Source organism: Pan troglodytes, chromosome 1 (genome assembly GCF_028858775.2).
Source record: "Pan troglodytes isolate AG18354 chromosome 1, NHGRI_mPanTro3-v2.0_pri, whole genome shotgun sequence".
Classification (NCBI taxonomy): Eukaryota; Metazoa; Chordata; class Mammalia; order Primates; family Hominidae; genus Pan; species Pan troglodytes.
The window spans coordinates 63,879,690-63,905,366 of NC_072398.2; the positions used below are offsets into that span (position 1 = coordinate 63,879,690).

At 37.6% G+C, this 25,677-nt stretch overlaps 1 protein-coding gene across 35 annotated transcripts in view; it reads right to left on the reverse strand.

The window, feature by feature from the left end:
• SWT1 (SWT1 RNA endoribonuclease homolog) overlaps positions 1-25,677 on the reverse strand; it is a 135,979-nt gene that overhangs the window by 72,998 nt on the left and 37,304 nt on the right. For all 35 annotated transcript variants that reach the window (XM_054673589.2, XM_513044.8, XM_063794680.1 and 32 more), the window contains 4 exons: positions 17,188-17,333; positions 15,126-15,289; positions 13,218-13,356; positions 5,325-5,473 (listed from right to left, as the gene is read on the reverse strand). In XM_054673589.2, the coding sequence (XP_054529564.1) occupies positions 5,325-5,473; positions 13,218-13,356; positions 15,126-15,289; positions 17,188-17,333 (598 nt within the window). The remainder of the gene's footprint in view (positions 1-5,324; positions 5,474-13,217; positions 13,357-15,125; positions 15,290-17,187; positions 17,334-25,677) is intronic.

Below are 25,677 nucleotides of genomic sequence, written 5' to 3' on the forward strand. Positions count from 1 at the left end.
ATTTGTTGTAGAGACAGAGTTTCGCCATGTTGCCCAGGCTGGTTGGTTGCCCAGACTGGTTGTGGCACAACCAATCTGCCTACCTTGGCCTTCCAAAGTGCTGGGATTACAGGCATAAGCCACCATGCCTGGCCATAAATTGCTCTTTTAAGAAGTTTGGTAGTTGATGGAAGGCCAGTGCAGTAAATAGAATGGCCAATGAAAAGTAGGGTATTTAAGAATGGAAAAGATCTAAGCATAGTTTAAAGCACAGTAAAAGAGATAAACTACTGATTCCAGTTTTTAAAAATATATATATCATGCGGAGGAAAAAAGGAAAAGTACCTGACAGAATGTACAAAATTTTAACTATAAGTCTAAAAACTTAGTTTTTTGGTCTTGGCTCTACTATAAATATGCTTTGTAAACTTAAATAAAAGCACTCCATTTCTCTAGGCTTAAGTTCCCTGTGATAAAATGATTATTTCAAAGGATTAGCTTCATGGATTGCTAATTTCATACATATTAAAATTTTTTTAAATAAAATTTCCAATACTATCAGCAGTAACAGTTAATATTTATTGAGCATTTGTTATGTACTTTCTCAGAATTTTCTATTTATTAGCTCATTTAATCCTAACAACTACCCTATGAAACAGATACTATGATGGTCCATATCTTATAATCAACAAAACTGAGGCATAGAAAGGTTAATTAACTCATCCAAGGTCACACAGATGATAAAAGGCATGAACAGGATTTGACCTTCAGCAATCTGACTAGAATGAAGTTATGAGCTCTCTCCATCTGTAAAAGTAAATGTTACCCTTCTTTATCTTCTGGGGCAAGAAGAAAAATTAAAAAGATGATTCTTCCCATTTTTGCCTGTTTACCTTAAATTCTGAATTTAATGAATAGACATAAATGAAAAGACATTTTATCCTGAGATAATTTTTTATCACCAAATATATTTAAAATACAGCCCAGCATTTACCTAATGCCTCTTTTCTTTAGCTCTTAAATAGTAGTGTATATACTACGCAAGTGGATTTCTTTATCAAATACTACATAGCACTTACTACATGCTAGACATTAAGGTCTCCACAAATATTAACTTGTTAATTCACGTGACAATTCTAAGGCCAGCATTATTATTACACTCATTTTACAAAAGAGAGAATTAAGGTCCAGAGAGTTTAATTAACTAGAGGTTAAAAATACCACAACTCAGGATCCTGAGGCATATAAGTCTGAAGCTTATTAACAAGATTGATTTTAATTACTCTATCATCTTAGCAAAAGGCAAGTCCTATTTTTTTTAGTGGTTAGAAGGCCCATAAAACGAAAGTGTACGTATCCTTTTCCTATTTCTCCCCTCTTATATGAAAATCTGGAAAAGGCAGGGCACGATGGTTCATGCGTGTAATCCTAGCACTTCAGGAGGCTGTGGCGGGAGGATTGCTTGAGGCCAGGAGTTCAAGACCAACCTGGGCAACAAAGTGAGACCTAGTCTCTACAAAAAAATTTAAAAATTAGCTCAGCATTGTGGCACATGCCTGTGGTTCCAGTTATTCAGGAGGCTGAGGCTGGAGGATCATTTGACACGAGGTCAAGGTCACAGAGAGCTATGAGCTATGATCACAACTCTGCACTCAGGTCTGGGCTACAAAGCGAGACCCTGTCTCCCAAAAAAAAATCTGGAAAATGATAAAGTTAGTTTATCTCCATTTTAGTTTCTCAAAGCAATCAAATAATGAATATTCCTCTTTTCCTGATTTTCTACACTTAATAAATTAAGATTAGGTAGTTTTTACAGTTACTAGGAGATACCATATCTTTGGAGGTAATCTATTTGTTGCTCAAGTTACTGAGACATGACCAAATATATAAGACATATATCAAATCTAATACATTCTATAAAACAACTCCTGTTAAAAGTATATTTTAAAGCATCAGTCCCCAACCTTTTTGGCAACTGGGACTGGTTTTGTGGAAGATAATTTTTCCATGGACGGGTAAGTGGGAGGATGGTTTCAGGATGATTCAAACACAGTCCATTTATTGTGCACTTTATTTCTATTATAATTACATTGTAATATATAATGAAATAATTGGCTGGGCGCAGTGGCTCACGTCTGTAATCCCAGAACTTTGGGAGGCGAAGGTGGGTGGATCACCTGAGGGCAGGAGTTCCAGACCAGCCTGGCCAACATGGTGAAACCCTGTCTCTACTAAAAATACAAAAATTAGCCAGGTGTGGTAGGACGTGCCTGTAATCCCAGCTACTTGGGAGGCTGAGGCAGGAGAATCACTTGAACCTGGGAGGTGGAGGTTGCAATAAGCTGGGATCATGCCATTGTACTCCAGCCTGGGCAACAACAGAGAACTCTAGAGAGGAAGGGAGGAAGGGAGGGAGGGAAAAAGGGAGGGAGGGAAGGAATATACAACTCACCATAATGTAGAATCAGTGGGAGCCCTGACCTTACAGTCCCATCTGGGATGATGGGAGACAGTGACAGATCATCAGGCATTAGATTCTCATAAGGAACATGCAACCCAGATCCCTTGTATGCACAGTTCACAATAGGGTTCATGCTCCTATAAGAATCTAATCCCACTGCTGATCTGACAAAAGGTGGGGCTCAGACAGTAATGTGAGTGATGGGGAGCAACTGTAAATACAGATTAAGTTTTGCTTGCTTGCCCGCTGCTCACCTCCTGCTATGCCAATACCAGTCATGGTCCAGGGGTTGTGGACCCCTGTTTTAAAGGACTATACTAAATCATAAAGTTCTTCGTTTACTCAGACAATGAATTGTTTCTAACACAAAAATAAAGGTGCAACACTTCAGAGTTCTAATCCTGGAAACAGCGTGGATGGTTTCAAGTAATCACACTAAAGCCAAGTGTTGAGGGGAAAGCACTATTAGGATGCTAGATTCTTTGCTACTCGCCTTCATGAATCTCTTGCTAACGTAGCAAATGAAACTTAAGATCCAGAAATAAATAATTTATTAACAAGTCACTGGTTTTTTTTTTTTTTCTTTTTTTTTTTTTTTTTTGAAATGGAGTCTTGCTCTGTCTCCCAGGCTGGAGTGCAGTGGCACGATCTCAGCTCACTGCAACCTCTGCCTCCTGGGTTCAGGCAATTCTCCCGAGTAGCTGGGACTACAGGTGTGTGCCACCATGCCTGGCTAATTTTTGTATTTTTAGTAGAGACAGGGTTTTGCCATGTTGGCCAGGCTGGTCCTGAACTGCTGCCCTCAGGTGATCCACCCAACTCAGCCTCCCAAAGTGCTGGGATTACAGGCATGAACCACCATGCCCAGTCAAGTCAATACTTTTAAGTATGCAATGGGCAACATATACGTAGTAGGCATAGCATTATCTGACAAACAATACAAAATTTTAACATCATATTTTCATGGTACCTCCCATCTGTAGGTTTTTATCGATGAAGAGGGTTAAAAACTACACATTATTGTTTTTATTTCAATGAATCCTAAATTTTGTTTTATTCTCAATAATCTTAATTAAAAGACTGTTAAGACTTTAAGTATCTTGCACTTTCCATCTGTTCACCAGATTTTATTCACTAAGGATACGATTTAGGACTCAATTTTGTGACGGGAAAGGAGAACACATCTTTTCCAACACAATCAAGGTACCATACTCATGCTATAACCCTCTAAATCCCTAGGCCCATTTTTTCCTACTAATAGTTCTAAAAATCACGCTTGCCATTAAAAAAATAAAACTACCAATGTTTTGGTCATCTCAAACCAAAAGATCATATCACCCCTTAAATAAATTCTTTCCTCAAGAATGATCACATATTTCCACTCAGTTTATTTAAAAAGCTGCTTCCTTTACTCCATGAAGTAAGTATTCTCTTAGCAAGGAAGTGCTTTCCTCGTCAACTATGATTAATGTTAGTATCATCTAATCCTTTGATTACTTCATAGGCAGGGGACCTATCTGACTATGAAAAATCAATGAGAAAAACCTGGACAATTCAGTTCCTCAGAGAAAAAAGAGAACATAATATCTATACTGGATAAAAGTTCCATTAATATCTCTTTTAGTAATAGTGATAACTGAGGTTTTTTGAGCTGTTTATGCTACATAAAACTCTCAGATTTTTCTAGACTTGAAATTAGAGGCCAGGCACAGTACCTCACACCTGTATTCCCAACACTTTGGGAGGCTGAGGCAGGAGGATTGCTTGAGTCCAGGAGTCAAGACTAGCCTAGGTATTAGGGCATAACTCTGCCTCTACTAAAAATATGAACAATTAGCCAGGTGTGGTGGTGCCATGCCTGTAGACCCAGCTATTCGGGGGGCTGACGTGGGAGAATCACTTAAGCCCAGTAGGTGGAGGTTGCAGTGAGCCCTGATCGTGCCAGGGTGACAGAGTAAAACCCTGTGTCAAAAAAATAAGACTGTATTACTGGGTACAAAAATTAGAGAGTTAAGTTTAAAAGAGATAAAAAGGCATCAGCTAAGATGGCTGCATAAGAATCACATGAAACTTGTTAAAAACTTCACAAATTGGCAAAGTTTGGATAAGGTTCACAGATAACTATTGTATCAATGTTAATTTCATGATTAATTATACTGTAGTTACATAGGATATCCCTATTTTTAGAAAATACATATGGAAATATCTTGGGGAAAAAGAGCACCTAGGGGAAAAAGGGCATCCTATCTGCAACATACTATCAAATAGCTCAGAAAAAAATATAGATAGGTAGATAGATGGACAGACAGACAGGTGGGTAGGTAGAGAAAGAAAACAATAAAGCAAATGTGACAAAATATTAACATTTGGAGAATCAGGGTAAATAATATATATGGGAATTCTTTGTACTGCTCTTGTAACCATTTTATAAGTTTGAAATTATTTCAAAATAAAAAGTAAAACAAGGACAACAACATTACCAAGTAACACTGTCAAAAAATAGATTCAGTAGGGTTTCAGACAGTGTTGACATCTGTATGTTTAAAACAATTTCCTAGGTATTTTTGATGTATGTGAGATCCACTGGCCTAGGGCACTGTAAATGAACAGTCAAATAGCATGCATAGCTTTCTTCCATCCATAAGTGAAAATAATATAAAATAAGAACAACTGCTGTGACACTGCTTACATAAAAGGAGGTATGGGTTTTATAACTTGTTAGAGTTGCTTACTCTCTATTCAATTCACTTAACATTTACTTAACGCCTTTAGTATGTTAGAATAAGTTAGAATCAAATTATCCTTTACCTACTGTTGTCTGCTAAACACATTTTCAGAACATGTATAATTAGCTACTCTAACTGGCATTCCAAAGGCATCTTACCTCTGCAAATGTCTGAAGGAGGTTGTTTACTTGAGCAAAGGTCTGTGGAAGAATACCATCATAATTTGACCTTGTACTGAAAGCATGTAACAAACTTCTAGAATCCTGAAGCAAGAATTTGACTGTTGTAAAATCCACTGCCTTATTAGCTGGTAACAGAAAATTAAGACAGAAAAATATGGAAGAATGAGTATACATCATAAAAATGTCTTTGGAACACTAATATTAATTTTGAAATTTAAAAAGAGTATACATTTATACCTATATGCCACTCCTAAGTTATCCCTCTGGTACAAAAAGCAATAATTAAATAGATTTAGTTATAGATAAAGTCCTTTGAGTTGATTCTGGTATTCTGAATTCAGATTTCAGGAGTTCTGTCAGCACGGTCAACTTCAAAGTAAAAGTAAAGTTAAAGAATATTACACTCCCCAGAAAAAAGAGAAAATCACCAAAGAAACAAGTCAAACCACAGATTTCAATGCTGAGGTGATTTCACATAAGAGTACTATGGAGAGATCAGAAGAGTGAGACTACACTGGTAAGCATGTCAGTTATATATGGTACCTCTCGTCATCACCTCAGCTATCTACATAGTGATTTATCTTCAACTCCATTACATGAAACTTAATACTATGTTTATTGAAAACTATGAGTTATCTCTATATGTACAACACAACTTCAGGAGAGAAAAAAAGTTTGGGCAACAGTGAGAAGCAAAAGAAGCCTGCAGAATTTTTTTCCTGTAAATTAAAAGTGAGAAAATCTACAAACAATAATTTAAAGGTATAACAATTTTATCTCAAGGAACTAAAACTAATTACATTAACTTCTCAAACTAGTTGGGAAAGCTGGTGACAATAATTTCAAAAATTTCAAAAGTTATAAACAATAAAATTAAGTAACTAATATCATAAAACTCAGAACAGAAAAAATTATTTCCATTATTAAAGCAGAATGCTACCTAACAGTTTTCAAAATAATCATGCTATACTGTTGTTTACTTTTTGTTTTAATGTTCACAGTTTCAGAGACTCTATTGTATTCTGAAATATCAGCATGGCTGTTCAATGGCACTATGAGTTTAAAAAACAATAAGGAGTTCCTCTGTATCACAAGAACTTGCTTGTGAAATCCTGAAGGGTCAAGTGAAATAAAAACTATATCTTAATAATTAATTCCACAATATTCAGAAACTCTAATCTAATGTAATGGTTGTAGTCAAGCCTCTGGCTTCTCCTTTATCCAAAAATATAAAAAATAATAATAAAGCAAGCCAATGTATTTCCTTACAGGAAAACTTTCATTTCTTTTTAAAGCCAATGACTAGTTTAAATTCCTGTGGGTAATGAGAGATGCTACACACAGGACAGACTGTAGATGTGATGAACTACGTAAATCCCCTGAGGAAGATATAATTGGACACAACTTCTTTGAAGGGTGCTTTTCCAATGTAACGTATGTTTAATGAGGCTTATATATATGAATTAATCATTTTATTTCTGTCTTACAAAAGTTCCTAAGATTATGAGGAAAAGGGTAATAACAATAATAAATCCAGTATACAGACACAACAAAAAAAGAAATCTACATGAATGAAATAGTCTAATGCTTATATAAGGCCAATAATTATTTAAAGCTAATATGGGTAACAAAGTCATAAAAGTTACTAGTCATTTTCCACACAATTTTCTATGAACTAATCTAAGGATACATGCGTGGTATTCTCAAGTTAAACAAATATATAATTCAACAGCTGAAGGTATTATTAAAAGATAGTACACAAGAACATAAACTGTGATTTTTCTCATTCAAAATTATCTTACAGCAAGAAGTATTTTTTTTTTTTTTGAGACAGAGTTTCACTCTTGTTGCCCAGGCTGGAGTGCAATGGCGCAATTCTCGGCTCACTGCAACCTCCACCTCCCGGGTTCAAGTGATTCTCCTCCCTCAGCCTCCCGAGTAGCTGGGATTATAGGCACCCACCACCACGCCCAGCTATTTTTTTTGGATTTTTAGTAAAGACAGGGTTTCACCATGTTGGCCACGCTGGCAATGAACTCCTGGCAACAGGTACTTTTATAATCCCATGACATATTCTTCATAACTCATTAAACGTTAGGCATCAGATTCTTCGAGATCAAAGACCAATAAACTATAATGATCACAAAACTGATTTTTCAGCAGAAGATACAGTCATCACATCTTCACTTCTCTCCTTAATGGCAGTTAGAGCTGCCACCTACCACCTCTCAGCTGCGTCTAAGAGCAGACCCCCCTGCCAGGAAAAACAGATGGAAGATGGCAACTAGACACCTCATTTTTTACACTAACTTTGAGATCACACATAGTTTACGGACTTTCTCTTTTAAAAGATCAACTAAATTATGACCCTGGTAAAAGATATGAAAAAAGATTCTACATGCTTTATTTTTTTTATTTTATTATTATTACACTTTCAGTTTTAGGGTACATGTGCACAATGGGCAGGTTTGTTACATATGTATATATGTGCCATGTTGGTGTGCTGCACCCATTAACTCATCATTTAACATTAGGTATATCTCCTAATGCTATCCCTCCCCCCTCCCCCCTCCCCCCACCCCACAACAGTCCCTGGAGTGTGATGTTTCCCTTCCTGTGTCCACGTGTTCTCATTGTTCAATTCCCACCTATGAGTGAGAACATGCAGTGTTTGGTTTTTTGTCCTTGCGATAGTTTGCTGAGAATGATGGTTTCCAGTTTCATCCATGTCCCTACAAAGGACATGAACTCATCATTTTTTATGGCTGCATAGTATTCCATGGTGTATATGTGCCACATTTTCTTAATCCAGTCTATCGTTGTTGGACATTTGGGTTGGTTCCAAGTCTTTGCTATTGTGAATAGTGCCACAATAAACATACGTGTGCATGTGTCTTTATAGCAGCATGATTTATAGTCCTTTGGTTATATACCCAGTAATGGGATGGCTGGGTCAAATGGTATTTCTAGTTCTAGAACCCTGAGGAATCGTCACACTGACTTCCACAATGGTTGAACTAGTTTACAGTCCCACCAACAGTGTAAAAGTGTTCCTATTTCTCCACATCCTCTCCAGCACCTGTTGTTTATAAAACTGCTTTGGAGAGATGTCCAATATGTTGTTCCATGTCCTTCATATAATCATATCCCTAATAAACAACTTCTACAACTGAAGGCAATGACAGGAAAGTGCCGTTCCTTAAAAAATTGGTAACTTATAAAAATAGATATTTGGATGGTTGTAGATGTGTGGTGTTATTTCTGAGGCCTCTGTTCAGTTCCACTGGTCTATATATCTGTTTTAGTACCAGTACCATGCTGTTTTTGTTACTGTAGCCTTGTAGTATAGTTTGAATTCAGGCAGTGTGATGCTTCCAGTTTTGTTCATTTTGCTTAGGATTGTCTTGGCTATGTGGGCTCTTTTTTGGTTCCATACGAAATTTAAAGTATTTTTTTCCAATTCTGTGAAGAAAGTCAATGGTAGCTTGATGAGGATAGCACTGAATCTATAAATTACTTTGGGCAGTGTGGCCATTTTCACTATATTGATTCTTCCTATCCATGAGCATGGAATGTTTTTCCATTTGTTTGTGTCCTCTCTTACTTCCTTGAGCAGCGGTTTGTAGTTCTTGAAGAGGACCTTCACATCTCTTTTAAGTTGTATTCCTAGGTATTTTATTGTCTTTGTAGCAATTGTGAATGGGAGTTCACGCATGATTTGGCTCTCTGTTTGTCTGTTCTTGGTTTATTGGAATGCTTGTGATTTTTGCACATTGATTTTGTATCCTGAGACTTTGCTGAAGTTGCTTATCAGCTTAAGGAGATTTTGGGATGAGATGATGGGGTTTTCTAAATATCGATCATGTCATCTGCAACAGAGACAATTTGACTTCCCCTTTTCCTAACTGAATACACTTTATTTATTTCTCTTGTCTGACTGCCCCGGCCAGAACTTCCAATACTATGTTCAATAGGAGTGGTGAGAGAGGGCATCCTTGTCCTGTGCTGGTTTTCAAAGGGAATGCTTCCATCTTTTGCCCATTCGGTATGATATTGGCTGTGGGTTTGTCATACACAGGTTAAGAGCTATTTATTTATTTTGAGATACGTTCCATCAATACCTAGTTTCTTGAGAGTTTTTAGCTTGAAGGGCTGTTGAATTTTGTCCAAGTAAATGGTGTTAGGAAAACTGGCTAGCCATATGCAGAAAGCTGAAACTGGATCCCTTCCTTACACCTTATACAAAAATTAACTCAAGATGAATTAAAGATGTAAACATAACACCTAAAACCATAAAAACCCTAGAAGAAAACCTAGGCAATACCATTCAGGGCATAGGCATCAGTGAAGACTTCATGACTAAAACACCAAAAGTAATGGCAGCAAAAGCCAAAATTGACAAATGGGATCTAATTAAACTAAAGTGCTTCTGCACAACAAAAGAAACTATCATCAGAGTGAACAGGCAACCTACAGAATGGGAGAAAATTTTTGCAATCTATCGATCTGACAAACAGCTAATATACAGAATCAACAAAGAACTTAAATAGATTTACAAGAAAAAAACAACCCCATCAAAAAGTGGGCGAGGGATATGAACAGACACTTCTCAAAAGAAGACATTTATGCAGCCAACAAACATATGAAAGAAAGCTCATCATCAATGGTCATTAGAGAAATGCAAATCAAAAGCACAATGAGATACCATCTCATACCAGTTAGAATGGCGATCATTAAAAAGTCAAGAAACAACAGATGCTGGAGAGGATGTGGAGAAATAGGAATGCTTTTACACTGTTGGTGGGAGTGTTAATTAGTTCAACCATTGTGGAAGACAGTGTGGTGATTCCTCAAGGATCTAGAACTAGAAATATCATTTGACCCAGCAATCCCATTACTGGGTATATACCCAAAGGATTATAAATCATTCTACCATAAAGACATATGCACATGTATGTTTACTGCGGCACTGTTCACAATAGCAAAGACTTGGAACCAACCCAAATGCCCTTCAATGATAGAGTGGATAAAGAAAATGTGGCGCATATACACCATGGAATACTATGCAGCCATAAAAAAGGATGAATTCATCTCCTTTGCAGGGACATGGATGAAAGTGGAAACCATCATTCTCAGCAAACTAACACAAGAACAGAAAACCAAACACCACATGTTCTCACTCATATGTGGGAGCTGAACAATGAGAACACAGGGACACAGGGAGGGGAACATCACACACTGAGGCCTGTCAGGGGGTGGGGGACTAGAGAATAGCATTAGGAGAAATACCTAATGTAGATGATGGGTTGATGGGTGCAGCAAACCCCCATGGAACGTGTATACCTATGTAACAGACCTGGACGTTCTGCGCATGTACCCAAGAGCTTAACGTATAATAAATAAATAAATAAATAAATAAGAAATTGGAGCCAGGATAGCACGAAGGAGGGGAGCTCATGCTTGCATTTCTGAGATAACAACAGTCTCAAGGATTTTCTTTAAAAAATCCCACAAGAAATTCCTCCATGTCCTTCATGCATCTCATGCTTTTCATGATCCACATCTTGCATGTATGCACATATTTCTAAACCGGGTTTATCACTAGACATTCTTTAGGACTACAGCAGTTCAGATAAGACGCTCTTGAAAAACCTTTTGCCCAGTAACAGTGTCTCCACCAATGAACTAATGCCAACTCTGGCTTTGAGTCTCAGGCACCAATAAACTCTGTTTTTAAGCAGCTTGTATGAACTTCTTTTTGCCAATAAAAGCTTTCCCTTACTCTCTCCTCTTCAGGTGCACTTGTGGCTTGTCACAGCTATGCATCCTAGATTAGAATCCTTTTTCCTTACTCCTGAGTAAATGCATCATGTTAGGAGATCAAAAAAAAAAAAGATATTCATCGAACATCTAACATGGATGAGACATAAGGAAATGACTAGGTGCTTTAAATCCCCTAGAGGAAATATTTATTTATCGACTTTATTTATGGTTGACACATAATAATTGTACATATTTATGGAGTACAATGTGATGTTTTGACATATGTATAAATTGTGTAACAATTAAATCAGGGTAATTAGCATATCTATGACCTTAAGCATTTATCATTTCTTTGTGATAGGAATATTCTCTTACAGCTATTTTGAAATACACAATATGTAACTGTTAATTCTAGTCATCCTACAATGCAGCAGAACACCAGAACTTATTCCTCCTATCTAACTGTAGCTTTTTATACTGCTCCATCTCTTATCATCCCCTACCACTGCACCTTCCCCATCCTCTGGTAATCACTATTCTACCCTTTACTCCTCTGAGAACAACTCATTTTCAAAGAGTTTACACTTCAAGGAAAAGACAGAGAATAAGGTACACCTATCATAGAATATGCAATTTTTTTCCTTTTTGTCCTAGCTTCTATGAAGATTTTAAGGTTAGAATCCGGGCTCAAGTGCTGCAATAATGATTTGCATATGATTCATGATTAATCATCTCCTATTCTTCATTATCTGGCCTTGGTGCCTTTAATAATTTAATTATTTAACGGCCCTCTTGTACTCAGGTTGTTAGAAGCCATCACAGTTATGCTTCAGAAGTACGCTGGATATAATTAATATATGAAATAATAAACACATCACTTCATCTGAGGAGTTTGAAAAAAGCAAAGTACCAACTGAACCTTTAATAATAATCACACTTTGCTTATTTATATTATATATATGTTTTTTTGAGACAGGGTCTCATTCTGTTGCCCAGGCCGGAGTGCAGTGGCACCATCTTGGCTCACTGCAACCTCTACCTCTGAGGCTCAGATGATCCTCCCACCTCAGCCTCCCAAGTAGCTGGGTCTACAGGTATGCACCACACACCTGACTAACTTTTGTATTTTTTGTAGAAAGGGAGTTTTGCCATGTTGCCCAGGCTGGCCTTGAACTCCTGGGGTCAAGCAATTCACCCATCTTGGCCTCCCAAAGTGCTGAGATTACAGGCATGAGCCACCATGCCCAGTCTTTGCCTTTTAAAGGCATAACAAGACAAATCTAGTTATTTGAACAAGTCACTTACTGTTTCAAGACTAGTTTACTTGATCATAAAATATAGGCTTTAATAACATTAGGTCAGTTTTTCTCACATTTTTTTCCTCACAGCAGATAAACTTTTTTCCAAGTCCTATATAGAATCTCCATAAAGAAATTTTTAAAAGCTGCTCTGGCTAAAGTTGGGGTTGAGGGCCAAAGGCACCACCTACTGGGCTCCCCCTTCAATCTTTCCATCATCCATCTGTGGCAGCAGAGGCACTTCAAGAAGCCAAAAGTTCTGTTCAATATAGTTTAAAAACCAACTAAGTTGTTCACTGTGGTCTCTTCCAGTTCTAAAATTCACTATACACCAAAGCCAAAGGTTTCCTGTTCCTTATCCATATAGTTTAAATAGAAACCTTGACACACTATTCTGAAAATTAGTACATGAAATGTCCTCAAAGTTTGTGTTAAACACTGTAAGAAACGAAAAAAGTCTAATTAATTCTATTGGTGTATCTGAACAGAATGTAAAACATGGTTTTAAAAGTTTTCAAAGTAGACATCATCAAAAATTATATATTCACAATATTTTGAAATATCAACAATACCATTTACAGTCACAAGCTCTATGAGCTGCATCTATTCATCCAGTTTCCACAAATACATAGCTCTATGAGCTGCATCTGTTCATCCAGTTTCCACAAATACCTTTATAAATTAGAAGTATAAATGATTAAGAACTAATTAACAAATTCTTCATTAATTTATCTTCACATCCCAGGAAATATATCTGCTAGTCTGACTTAATACAACACTGCTAAAGAGAAAAATAAAAGATTCATACCTTTACGGAGATTTTTGTATAGGCTCTCAATAGTTAAAAGCAAGTTCTTTTCCATAACTAATCCAAATACAGCCAACCAATGTTTTTTAAAGCACTGTAGTAAATGTAGTAGAGTCCATGGTGGTTTCAGGTACAGGATCTAAAGAGTATGCAGAAAAAAATTAACATCTCTAGATTTATTATTCCAATTATTAAAAAGTACCTATTTAGGAATTCCTACATATATTTTGAGCAAAATATAATTAGTTGGATTCTTTTTAAATTAAAAGATGTAAAGTCAATCATAACATTAAAATGCTAATTCCATTGCAAATTGCTTTTGTAAAACTCATGTTAGTATTAATCTTAATAGTTTCAGAAACTGTGCAAAAAAGAAAAACATACATCTAATCAGAGGAAACATAGTTTTATCAGCTAAGGTCCTTCAATCTACTTGTCAACGCAGTCATCGCTATAAGAAAATTAATCTAATTATTTCATGTAACTGGGTGAAAATCAGTATAGAAAAAAGATGCTCGGTAGCTCATGCCTGTAATCCTATCTCTTTGGGAGGCCGACGTGGGCGTATCACAAGGTCAGGAGTTCGAGACCAGCCTGGCCAACATGGTGAAACCCCATAGCTACTAAAAATGCAAAAATTAGCTGGGCCTGGTGGCAGACACCTGTATTCCCAGCTACTTGGGAGGTTGAGACAGGAGAATAGCTTGAAACCGGAAGGAGGAGGTTGCAGTGAGCCGAGATCACGCGACTGCACTCCAGCCAAACTCCATCTCAAAAAAAAAGAGAAGAAAAAAGATGTCAGTGACAACTGTCACTTGTTACACTCTTGCAAAGACATGCTTATTAAAAACATTGATCATTTAATTCTATAAGATGTCAGCACTTCCTTTTCTGAATCACTCACATATATACAATTACTTTCCTTATCTCTACTATGAGATATCAACACTCCTAGTATCTTCTGATGATTCGTCATCATTTTGGTTCAACTTTGTCAATATAATCAAGTAGCAAATGCACCGTTCTGGCAAATATTAGAATCTCACTGAACAGCTAGAATAGATACAAGCTATGATTGATGCAAAATCATGTTTCTCCTAGCTATAAATGCTCATGCCTGTAATCCCAGCACTATGGGAGGCTGAGACAGAAGGATCACTTGAGGTCAGGAGTTCAAGACCATCCTGACCAACATGGTGAAACCTCATCTCTAATAAAAATACAAAAATTAGCTGGGCGTGATGTCACATGCCTGTAATCCCAGCTGCTTGGGGAGCTGAGGCAGGAGAATCACTTGAATCTGGGAGGCGGAGGTTGCAGTGAGCCAAGATCATGCCATTGCACTCAAGCCTGGACAACAAGAGCGAGACAACGTCTCAAAACAAAACAAAACAAAACAAAACAAAAAACACTGAACTTTTGAAACCATTATTATTAGAGTTTTACTGATTGTCAAAAAGGTGTGAATCCAAAGAAATTTCAAAATATCTTACTAATACAATCAACTTATACTCTGATTCTTACATTTACATGGCACAAGCAAAAATATATACTTCTTTTTCTGAATACATATTGCTAGAGAGATTCCTTATATTAGACATTTTGACTCAAATTAAATAGACAAGTTTTTTTTCATTCAATTTAAGCACCATGGGACAGTGATTCTGACACACAGCAGATGCAAAATAAATATGTTTGCTCAAAAAAAAGAATAACATATATTCCTAACCATTAAGAAATGTCCATCATTTAACTGTCAAAAAACTATTTCAAAAACTTGAAGAAAAATGTAACATGATACAGATTATTCAATGAAGCGTATGCATTTTATACAAGTAATATTTCTTAAGATAACAAATCTTCAGCAATAAAAAAGAAATTTTCAACTAATAGAGTTCAACTAATCACCTCCATCCAAAGGTTTCCAAAAGCAATTTTCATTTCTGTTTCTAATATTGAAGATAAACCTGTTCCAAGAGATTTTTCAAGATCAGATACAATGCTCTCAAGCAGAACGGACAGTCCAGAATTTGTAGATTCCTCCTTATAGCTCTCTTTCAAGGGTGTTGTTTCTTTAAAACAAATAGTTACAGACTTTATTTAGAATGCTAACAGTAATTATTATACATATAATTAGTATATTGCCATAAACAGTAAACATTTTATGTATATATTTTAATTATATATAAAACAAACCAATATTTTATTTTCAAAACAATTTAGAAACATGTATCTGTATTATAGTTGCTTTAGATGCAACATAAATATATTACTTTAACAAATGTTTTATCTTTTTAACAGGCAATTAAATAATATTTTTACTCAAATAAAAATGTAAGAAATGTATGTGATATTTCAACTACAATTTAATTTTATTATTTTCCAAAGAGAGTTACAAGAATGCCTTGGATTTATTCACAACAAAAAATCAAGAACTATGGATCAAAATCGGTTTTTTTCCAAAAATGGAATATTTTTCTTTTTTTTTTTCTTTTGAGACGGAGTCTCGCTCTGTTGCCCAGGCTGGATGCAGTGGCGCGATCTTGGCTCACTGAAACCTCTGCCTCCTGAGTTCAAGAGATTCTCCTGCCTCGGCACCCCGAGTAGCTGGAAAAAACGGAATATTTTTCTAAACTCAGCCCACATCAATAAATTTCCAGCTTAACTATCTTCATGCCCTCCTGCTTTAAAAGGAGCTTTTATTATTTTAAGTGATATCACTTCATTAACATTACTTTTTAGATACTTGAAAACAACTGTAATTTTCTTATGGCAAAATTAAAAATATTAAGTGGCTTATCTCTACAAAGTGGACAAGCTAAAGGCACACTACCCTTGAAAAACTGTAAACTAGAATATCCTGTTATTCCTTCAAAGGCCATTTTGAATATTATGACAAAAACGTTATTTCCAAAAAGGGTAAATAAGTAGTATATATGTATATATGACTATTTTCACAATTATATATAAAATGCACATATATTAGAGACTTCAATAATCATTTTCCCCAAAGAGGGGAAAGGTGGGATGTACTTATAAATAATGTCAGGTTTAATATAATATTTCTTCAAATATCAAGCTACAGAACAGATTATTCTGGTGAAAAAAAATGAAATAATAGTATTGTCCTTCCTTTTTTTTTTTTTTTTCTGAGACGGAGTTTTGCTCTTGTTGCCCAGGCTGGAGTACGATGGCACAATCTCGGCTCACTGCAACCTCCACCTCTCGGGTTCAAGCAATTCTCCTGACTCAGCCTCCCGAGTAGCTGGGATTACAGGCGCCCGCCACCACGCCCAGCGAATTTTTTCGTATTTTTAGTACAGACAGGGTTTCCCCATGTTGGCCAGGCTGGTCTCTAACTCCTCAGGTGATCCACCCGCCTCGGCCTCCCAAAGTGCTGGGATTACAGGCGTAAGCCAGCGCACCCGGCCTGTTACTTCTTGATTATTAGTTTAAAATTTTTAAAAAGAAAACTATTACTAGATTCCAACAAGTTTCTCTATTGCTAGCTGAGTTTTTATCATATTAATAGAAGGTTATAAATAGAAAGCCAACTTAAAAAAGAAACTAAAAAATTATGTCAACTAAATATCTCCTATAACTGCTATTAATTTAAAAGGAATACTCTGTTTCACTTGAAGAAAATGAAGGTGAAAAATACAGGTACACTCTACAAGGTACAAATTAGCATGTACACAGTGATTATAATGTAAAAATGTATGTAAGCGTGCAGACAAAAACATCAAATTAATTTGTAAAAGTACATATAGAAGGTAATAATGTTAATTATGTTTTCTTTTGGATTACCATCATAACTTCCATTTATTCAATGACTTACATGCCAGCAAGTATTCCAAACGATGTTATTTTAAATGTACAAAATAAAAATTTACTATTGATTCTAATGTTATAAATAATCTTAGTGTATAAAATAAGATATATCTCTAATTATTTATAGTAAAAATACTACCTGCTTTCAACTGTTGCTTAGGAATACAAGGCTGATGACACACATCTGTGTTCAGAGATAAGTGTAATAACTCTGCACTCAATTCTTCTTTACTGAGTGACTTCACACCACTTATTAGGCCTTTGTTTCTTAAGTTTCTATCATCCCTAAGGTTGGGAGGTTGGGATTAGGAGGAAAAAATATTTTTTATAAGGTAAACCACATGGCAAATCAAAACACATGAGATCTAGTCAGAGGCAGGTGATTCTCAGCCTATACCTTAAGAAAGAATAACAACTTTTTTTTAAAAATATGAGCTTTGGGTACTAGGCACCATTCTAAAGTGCTTTTTATGTATATATAAATCTATTTAATCCTCACAACAAACTTCTGAGGTAGGAGTAGTATTAACTTTACCCCCATTTCACAGATGGGGAATTGAGGTGTAAAGTTAAGTAACTTGTCCAAAGTTACACCCAGTAAGTGGGAGCTGGATTTGAATACAGGAATGTGATTATCCAAAGAGAAATAAACAGAGAGCTATGTATGAGAAATAATTTACAGTAGGCAGACAAGTACAAATTTACTCAGATTAAGCATAAGACAAATAGCACAAACTTGCTGTTTGCTGAAAGAAGCCAATATGATTAGAACATAGTGCATGAGACCAGTTTATGAGGTTACAGAGAACGACAAGGGCATTAAAAAACAGGAAACTTAAGGGCTTCAGTGGGAAAATGACATGATCGTATCTGTGTTTATTAAATTGTTCTGGAGGCCAGTAGGCTTCCAGCTTCTGTTAATGGCAGAGTAGTTTGGTCACACTAACCCTACTACGAATGAGAATTATAAAATCTAAACCAAAAAAAAAAATATATTAACTATTTGAAGGCACTAGAAAGCAACAGAATGTAGGCAGAAGCTGGAGTGGGAGTCTACCCTGAAGACACAGAAAATGCATAGCGAGAACTACAAGTCTCTTTTTACCTGAGGGCATTTCCCAATTCATCAAGTGTGACAAGTATTAGTGGCTTGAAATGTCAAAGAACCATGTTCAAGGTTGACCAGGGCAGCTGGAAAGTTAAGGGAGAGAGTGCTCTAGGTTGGCAGCTGGCAAGATGGCTGAATAGGAACAGCTCCAGTCTGCAGCTCCCAGCTAGATCAATGCAGAAAGCAGGTGATTTCTGCATTTCCAACTGAGGTACCCGACTCATCTCATTGGGACTGGTTAGACAAAGGGTGCAGCCCTCAGAGGGCAAGCTGAAGCAGAGTGGGGCATCCATCCACCCAGGAAGTGCAAGAGGTCAGGGAACTCCCTCCCCTAGCCAAGGGAAGCTGTGAGGGACTGTGCCCTGAGGAACGGTGCACTCCGGCCCAGACACTATACTTTTCCCATGGTCTTCACAACCCGCAGACCAGGAGATTCCCTCGGGTGCCTACATCACTAGGGCCCTGGGTTTCAAGCACAAAACTTGGCGGCCATTTAGGCAGACACTGAGCTAGCTGCAGGAGGTTTTTTTCATATCCCAGTGGCGCCTGAACACCAGCAAGACAGAACCATTCACTCCCCTGGAAGTGGGCACTGAAGCCACGGAGCCAAGTGGTCTAGCTCCGTGGATCTCAGCCTCACGAAGCCTAGCAAGCTAAGATCCACTGGCTTGAAATTCTTGCTGCCAGCACAGCAGTCTGAAGTCAACCTAGGATGCTGGAATTTGGTGGGGGGAGGGGCATCCGCCATTACTGAAGCTTGAGTAGGCAGTTTTACCCTCACAGTGTAAACAAAGCCCCCAGGAAGTTTAGACTCGGCAAAGCCCACTGCAGCGCCCCAAAGCCACTGTAGCCAAATTACCTCTCTAGATTCCTCCTCTCTGGGCAGGGCACCTCTGAAAGAAAGGCAGCAGCCCCACTCAGGAGCTTGTAGATAAAACTCCTATCTCCCTGGGACAGAGCACCTGGGGGAAGCTGTGGCTGTGGGCACAGTTTCAGCAGACTTAAACGTTCCTGCCTGCCGGCTCTGAAGAGAGCAGTGGATCTCCCAGCACAGCACTCGAGCTCTGCTAAGAGACAGACTGCCTCCCCAAGTGGGTCCTTGAACCTCGTGCCCCCTAACTAAGAGACACCTCCCAACAGGGGTTGACAGACACCTCATACAGAAGAGCTCCGGCTGGCATCTGGCGGGTGCCCCTCTGGGACAAAGCTTCCAGAGGAAGGAACAGGCAGCAATCTTTGCTGTTCTGCAGCCTCTGCTGGTGATACCCAGGCAAACAAGGTCTGGAGTGGACCTCCAGCAAACTCCAGCAGACCTGCAGCAGAGGGGTCTGACTGTTAGAAGGAAAACCAACAAACAGAAAGGAGTAGCATCAACATCAACAAAAATGGCGTCCACACAGAAACTCTATCTGAAGGTCACCAACATCAAAGAACAAAGGTAGATAAATCCATGAAGATGAGGAAAAACCAGCTCAAAAAGGCTGAAAATTCCAAAACCACAACGCCTTTTCTCCTCCAAAGGATCACAACTCCTCACCAACAAGAGAAAAAAACTAGACACAGAATGAGTTGATGAATTGACAGAAGTAGGCTTCAGAAGGTGAGTAATAGCAAACTCCTCTGAGCTAAAGGAGCATGTTCTAACTCAATGCACGGAAGCTAAGAACCTTGAAAAAACAGGTTAGAGGAATTGCTAACTATAATAACCAATTCGGAGAAAAAGATAAATGACCTAATGGAGCTGAAAAAAACAGCACGAGAACTTCATAAAGCATACACAAGTATTAATAGCCAAACCGATCAAGCGGAAGAAAGGATATCACAAACTGAAGATCAACTTAATGAAATGAAGCCTTAAGACAAGATTAGAGAAAAAAGAATAAAAAGGAACAAACAAAGCCTCCAGGAAATATGGAACTATGTGAAAAGACCAAACCTACATTTGATTGGTGTACTTGAAAATGACAGGGAGAATGGAACCAAGTTGGAAAACACTCTGCAGGATATTATCCAGGAGAACTTCCCCAACCTAGCAGGACAGGCCAACATTCAAATTCAGAAAATACAGAGAACACCACAAAGATACTCCTCAAGAAGAGCAACCCCAAGACACATAATCGTCACATTCACCAAGGTTGAAATGGAGGAAAAAATGTTAAGGGCAGTCAGAGAGAAAAGTCGGGTTACCCACAAAGGGAAGCCCATCAGACTAACAGCAGATCTCTCAGCAGAAACCCTACAAGCCAGAAGAGAGTGGGGGCCAATATTCAACAATCTTAAAGAATTTTCAAACCAGACTTTCATATCCAGCCAAACTAAGCTTCATAGGGGAAGGAGAAATAAAATCCTTTACAGACAAGCAAATGCTGTGAGATTCTGTCACCACCAGGCCTCCCTTACAAGGGGTCCTGAAGGAAGCACTAAATATGGAAAGGAACAACCAGTACCAGCCACTGCAAAAACATACCAAATTGTAAAGACCATTGACACTATGAAGAAACTGCATCAACTAATGGGCAAAATAACCAGCTAGCATCATAATGACAGAATCAAATTCACACATAACAATATTAACCTTAAATGTAAATGGGCTAGGCCAGGCGTGGTGGCTCATGCCTGTAATCCCAGCACTTTGGGAGGCCAAGGTGGGTGGATCACGAGGCCAGGAGTTCCAGACCAGCCTGACCAACATGGTGAAATACCGTCTCTACTGAAAATACAAAAATTAGCCAGGCATGGTGGTGTGTGCCTGTAATCCCAGCTACTTAGGAGGCTGAGGCAGGAGAATCGCATGAACCCAGGACGTGGAGGCTGCGGTGAGCTGAGATCTCACCACTGTACTCCAGGCTGGATGACAGAGCGAGACTCATCTCAAAAAAAAAAAAAAATGTAAACGAGCTAAATGCCCCAATTAAAAGACACAGACTAGCAAATTGGATAAAGAGTTAAGACCCATCAGAGTGCTGTATTCAGGAGCCCCATCTCATGTGAAAAGACACACATAGGCTCAAAATAAAGGGATGGAGGAATATTTACAAAGCAAATGGAAAGCAAAAAAAAAAAAACAAAAAAAAACAGGGGTTGCAATCCTAGTCTCTGATAAAACAGACTTTAAACAGAGATCAAAAGAGACAAAGAAAGGCATTACTTAACGGTAAAGAATCAATGCAACAAGAAGAGCTAAATTTCCTAAATATATATGCACCCAATACAGGAGCAGCAGATTCATAAAGCAAGTTCTTAGAGACCTACAAAGAGACTTAGACTCCCAACACAATAATAGTGGGAGACTTTAACACCCCACTGTCAATATTAGACAGATCAACAAGACAGAAAAGTAACAAGGATACCCAGGACTTGAACTCAGCTCTGGACCAGGTGGACCTAATACAGAACTCTCCACCCCAAATCAACAGAATATACATTCTTCTCAGCACATTGCACTTATTCTAAAACTGACCACATAATTTGAAGTAAAACACTCCTCAGCAAATGCAAAAGAATGTAAATCATAACAAACAAGTCTCTCAGACCACAGTGTAATCAAATTAGAACTCAGGATTAAGAAACTCACTCAAAACCACACAACATCATGGAAACTGAACAACCTGCTCCTGAATGACTACCGGGTAAATAACGAAATGAAGGCAGAAATAAATAAGCTCTTTGAAACCAGTGAGAACAAAGACACAATGTTACAGAATCTCTGGGACACAGCTAAAGCAGTGTTTAGAGGGAAATTTATAGCACTAAAAGCACACAAGAGAAAGCAGGAAAGATCTAAAATTGACACCCTAACATCACAATTAAAAGACATAGAGAAACAAGAGCAAACAAATTCAAAAGCTAGCAGAAGAAAAGAAATAACTAAGATCACAGCAGAACTGAAGGAGATAGAGACACAAAAAACCCTTCAAAAACTCAATGAATCCAGGAGCTGGTTTTTTGAAAGATCAACAAAACAGACTGCTAGCCAGACTAATAAAGAAGAAAAGAGAGACAATAAAAAAATGATAAAGGGGATATCACCACCCGTCCCACAGAAATACAAACTACCATCAGAGAATACTATAAACACCTTTACGCAAATAAACTAGAAAATCTAGAAAAAATGGAGAAATTCCTGGACACATACACCCTCCCAAGTCTAAATCAGGAAGAAGCTGAATCCCTGAATAGACCAACAACAAGTTCTGAAATTGAGGCAGCAATTAATAGCCTACCAACCAAAAAAGTCCAGGACCAGATGGATTCACAGCCAAATTCTACTAGAGGAACAAAGAGAAGCTGGCACCATTCCTTCTGAAACTATTACAAACAATAGAAAAAGAGGGACTCCTCCCTAATGCATGAGGCCAGCATCATCCTGATACCAAAACCTGGCAGAGATGCAACAAAAAAGAAAATTTCAGACAAATATCCCTGATGAACATTGATGCAAAAATCCTCAATAAAATACTAACAAACCGAATCCAGCAGCACATCAAAAAGCTTATCCACCATGATCAAGTCAGCTTCATCCCTGGGATGCAAGGCTGCTTCAACATATGCAAATCAATCAATGTAATCCATCACATAAACAGAACCAATGACAAAAACCACATGATTATCTCAATAGATGCAGAAAAGGCCTTCAGTAAAATTCAACACCCCTTCATGCTAAAAACTCTCAATAAACTCGGTGGAACGAGTTTGAGATGGAATGTATCTCAAAATATTAAGAGCTATTTATGACAAACCCACAGCCAATACCACACTGAATGGGCAAAAGCTGGAAGCTTTGCCTTTGAAAACTGGCACAAAACAAGGATGCCCTCTCTCTCCACTCCTATTCAACATAGTACAGGAAGTTCTGGCCAGGGCAATCAGAAAACAGAAAGAAAGACAGGGTACTCAAATACGAAGAGAAGAAGTCAAATTGTCTCTATTTGCAGATGACATGATTGCATATTTTCTAAATATATAAATATTTTCTAAAGTCTCAGGATACAAAATCAATGTGCAAAAATCACAGGCATTCCTATACACCAATAAATGACAAACAGCAAACCAAATCATGAGTGAACTCCCATTCACAATTGCTACAAAGACAATAAAATATCTAGGAATACAACTTACAAGGGATGCGAAGGACCTCTTTAAGAAGAACTACAAACCACTGCTCAAGGAGATAAGAGAGGACACAAACAAATGGAAAAACATTCCATGCTCATGGATAGGAAGAATCAGTATTGTGAAAATGGCCACAATGCCCAAAGTAATTTATTGATTCAATGCTATCCTGATCAAGCTACCATTGGCTTTCTTCACAGAACTAGAAAAACTACTTTAAATTTCATATGGAAAGAAGAAAGAGCCCGTATAGCCAAGACAATCCTAAGCAAAGAGAACAAAGCTGGAGGCATCACATTACCTGACTTCAAACTCTACTACAAGGCCACAGTAACAAAAACAGTATGGTACTGGTACCAAAACAGAGATATAGACCAATGGAACAGAACAGAGGCCTCAGAAATAACATCTACAACCATGTGATCTTTGACAAACCTGACAAAAACAAGCAATGGGGAAAGGATTCCCTATATAATAAATGGTGTTGGGAAAACTGGCTAGCCATATGCAGAAGACTGAAACTGGAACCCTTCCTTACACCTTACACAAAAATTAACTCAAGATGGATTAAAAACTTAAACGTAAGACCTAAAACCATAAAAACCCTAGAAGAAAACCTAGGCAATACCATTCAGGACATAGGCATGGGCAAAGACTTCATGACTAAAACACCAAAAGCAATGGCAACAAAAGCCAAAACTGACAAATGGGATCTAATTAAACTAAAGAGCTTCTGCACAGCAAAAGAAACTACCATCAGGGTTAACAAGCAACCTACAGAATGTGAGAAAATTTTTGCAACCTATCATTTGACAAAGGGCTAATATCCAGAATCGACAAAGACCTTAAACAAATTTACAAGAAAAAAACAACCCCATCAACAAGTGGGCAAATGATATGAACAGACACTTCTTAAAAGAAGACGTTTATGCGTCAACAAACACATGGAAAAAGGCTCATCATTACTGGTCATTAGAGAAATGCAAATCAAAACCACAATGAGATACCATCTCATGCCAGTTAGAATGGCAATCATTAAAAAGTCAAGAAACAACAGATGCTGGAGAGAATGTGGAGAAATAGGAACACTTTCACACTGTTGGTGGGAGTGTAAATTAGTTCACCACTGTGGAAAACAGTGTGGCGATTCCTCATGCATCTAGAACCAGAAATACCATTTGACCCAGCCATCCCATTACTGGGTACATACCCAAAGGATTATAAGTCATGCTACTATAAAGACACATGCACACATATGTTTATTGCGGCACTATTCACAATAGCAAAGACTTGGAACCAACCCAAATGTCCATCAGTGATAGACTGGATTAAGAAAATGTGGCACATATACACCATGGAATACTATGCAGCCGTAAAAAAAGATGAGTTCATGTCCTTTGCAGGGACATGGATGACACTGGAAGCCATCATCCTCAGCAAACTAACACAGGAACAGAAAACCACACACTGCATGTCCTCACTCTTAAGTGGGAGTTGAACAATGAGAACACATGGACACAGGGAGGGGAACACCACACACCGGGGCCTGTCGGGTGGTTGAGGGATAGGGGAAGGATAGCATTAGGAGAAATACTTAATGCAGATGACAGGTTGATGGGTGCAGCAAATCACCATGGCACGTGTATACCTATGTAACAAACCTGCACGTTCTGCATATGTATCCCAGAACTGAAAGTATAATAATAATAATAAAAAGAAAGTTAAGGGAGAAACTGAAGAAAAGAAACCACAGAGCAAGTGAGCCCCAAAATCTGCATATAAAGTATGCCCAGAGAAAAACAACATACTGCCAAGAGTCAAAGTAATCAACAGAAGTAGACTTGAATACAACACAGATACTGAAGTTATCTGACAGCAAATTTAAAGTAATTTTTATTAATATGTTAAAGGTTCTAATGGAAAAGGTGAAAGGGAAATCAAGCAGTTTCACAGAGATGAAAACCATAAGAATAAAATGGAAATGCTAGCAATAAAAAACACAGTAACAAAAATGCAGAATGCCTTGAACAGGCTTGTCAATAGATTTGACAAAGGCAAGGAAAGAATCAACAAACTTGAAGGGAAGTCAAAAGAAAGTACCCAAACTGAAACAAAAAGATAATAAAAGACTTTTTTTTTTTAAGTATCCAAGAGCTATGGGACAATATATACAACAGCAATATCCTTATGGTACCTGTGAAGCAGTATAATATTTGAAGGTAGACTTTAATAAGTAAAGATGTATATTGTAAACACTAAAACAACCATAAGAAGTTTTTTCAAAAAAGTATAAATAAGTAAATAATGGGGACAAAATGGTATCATTAAAAATGCACAATTAATCGAAAAGAGAAAAAGGAAGAAAAGCACAGATGGAACAAAACAAATAGAAAATTATTTGCAAAATGG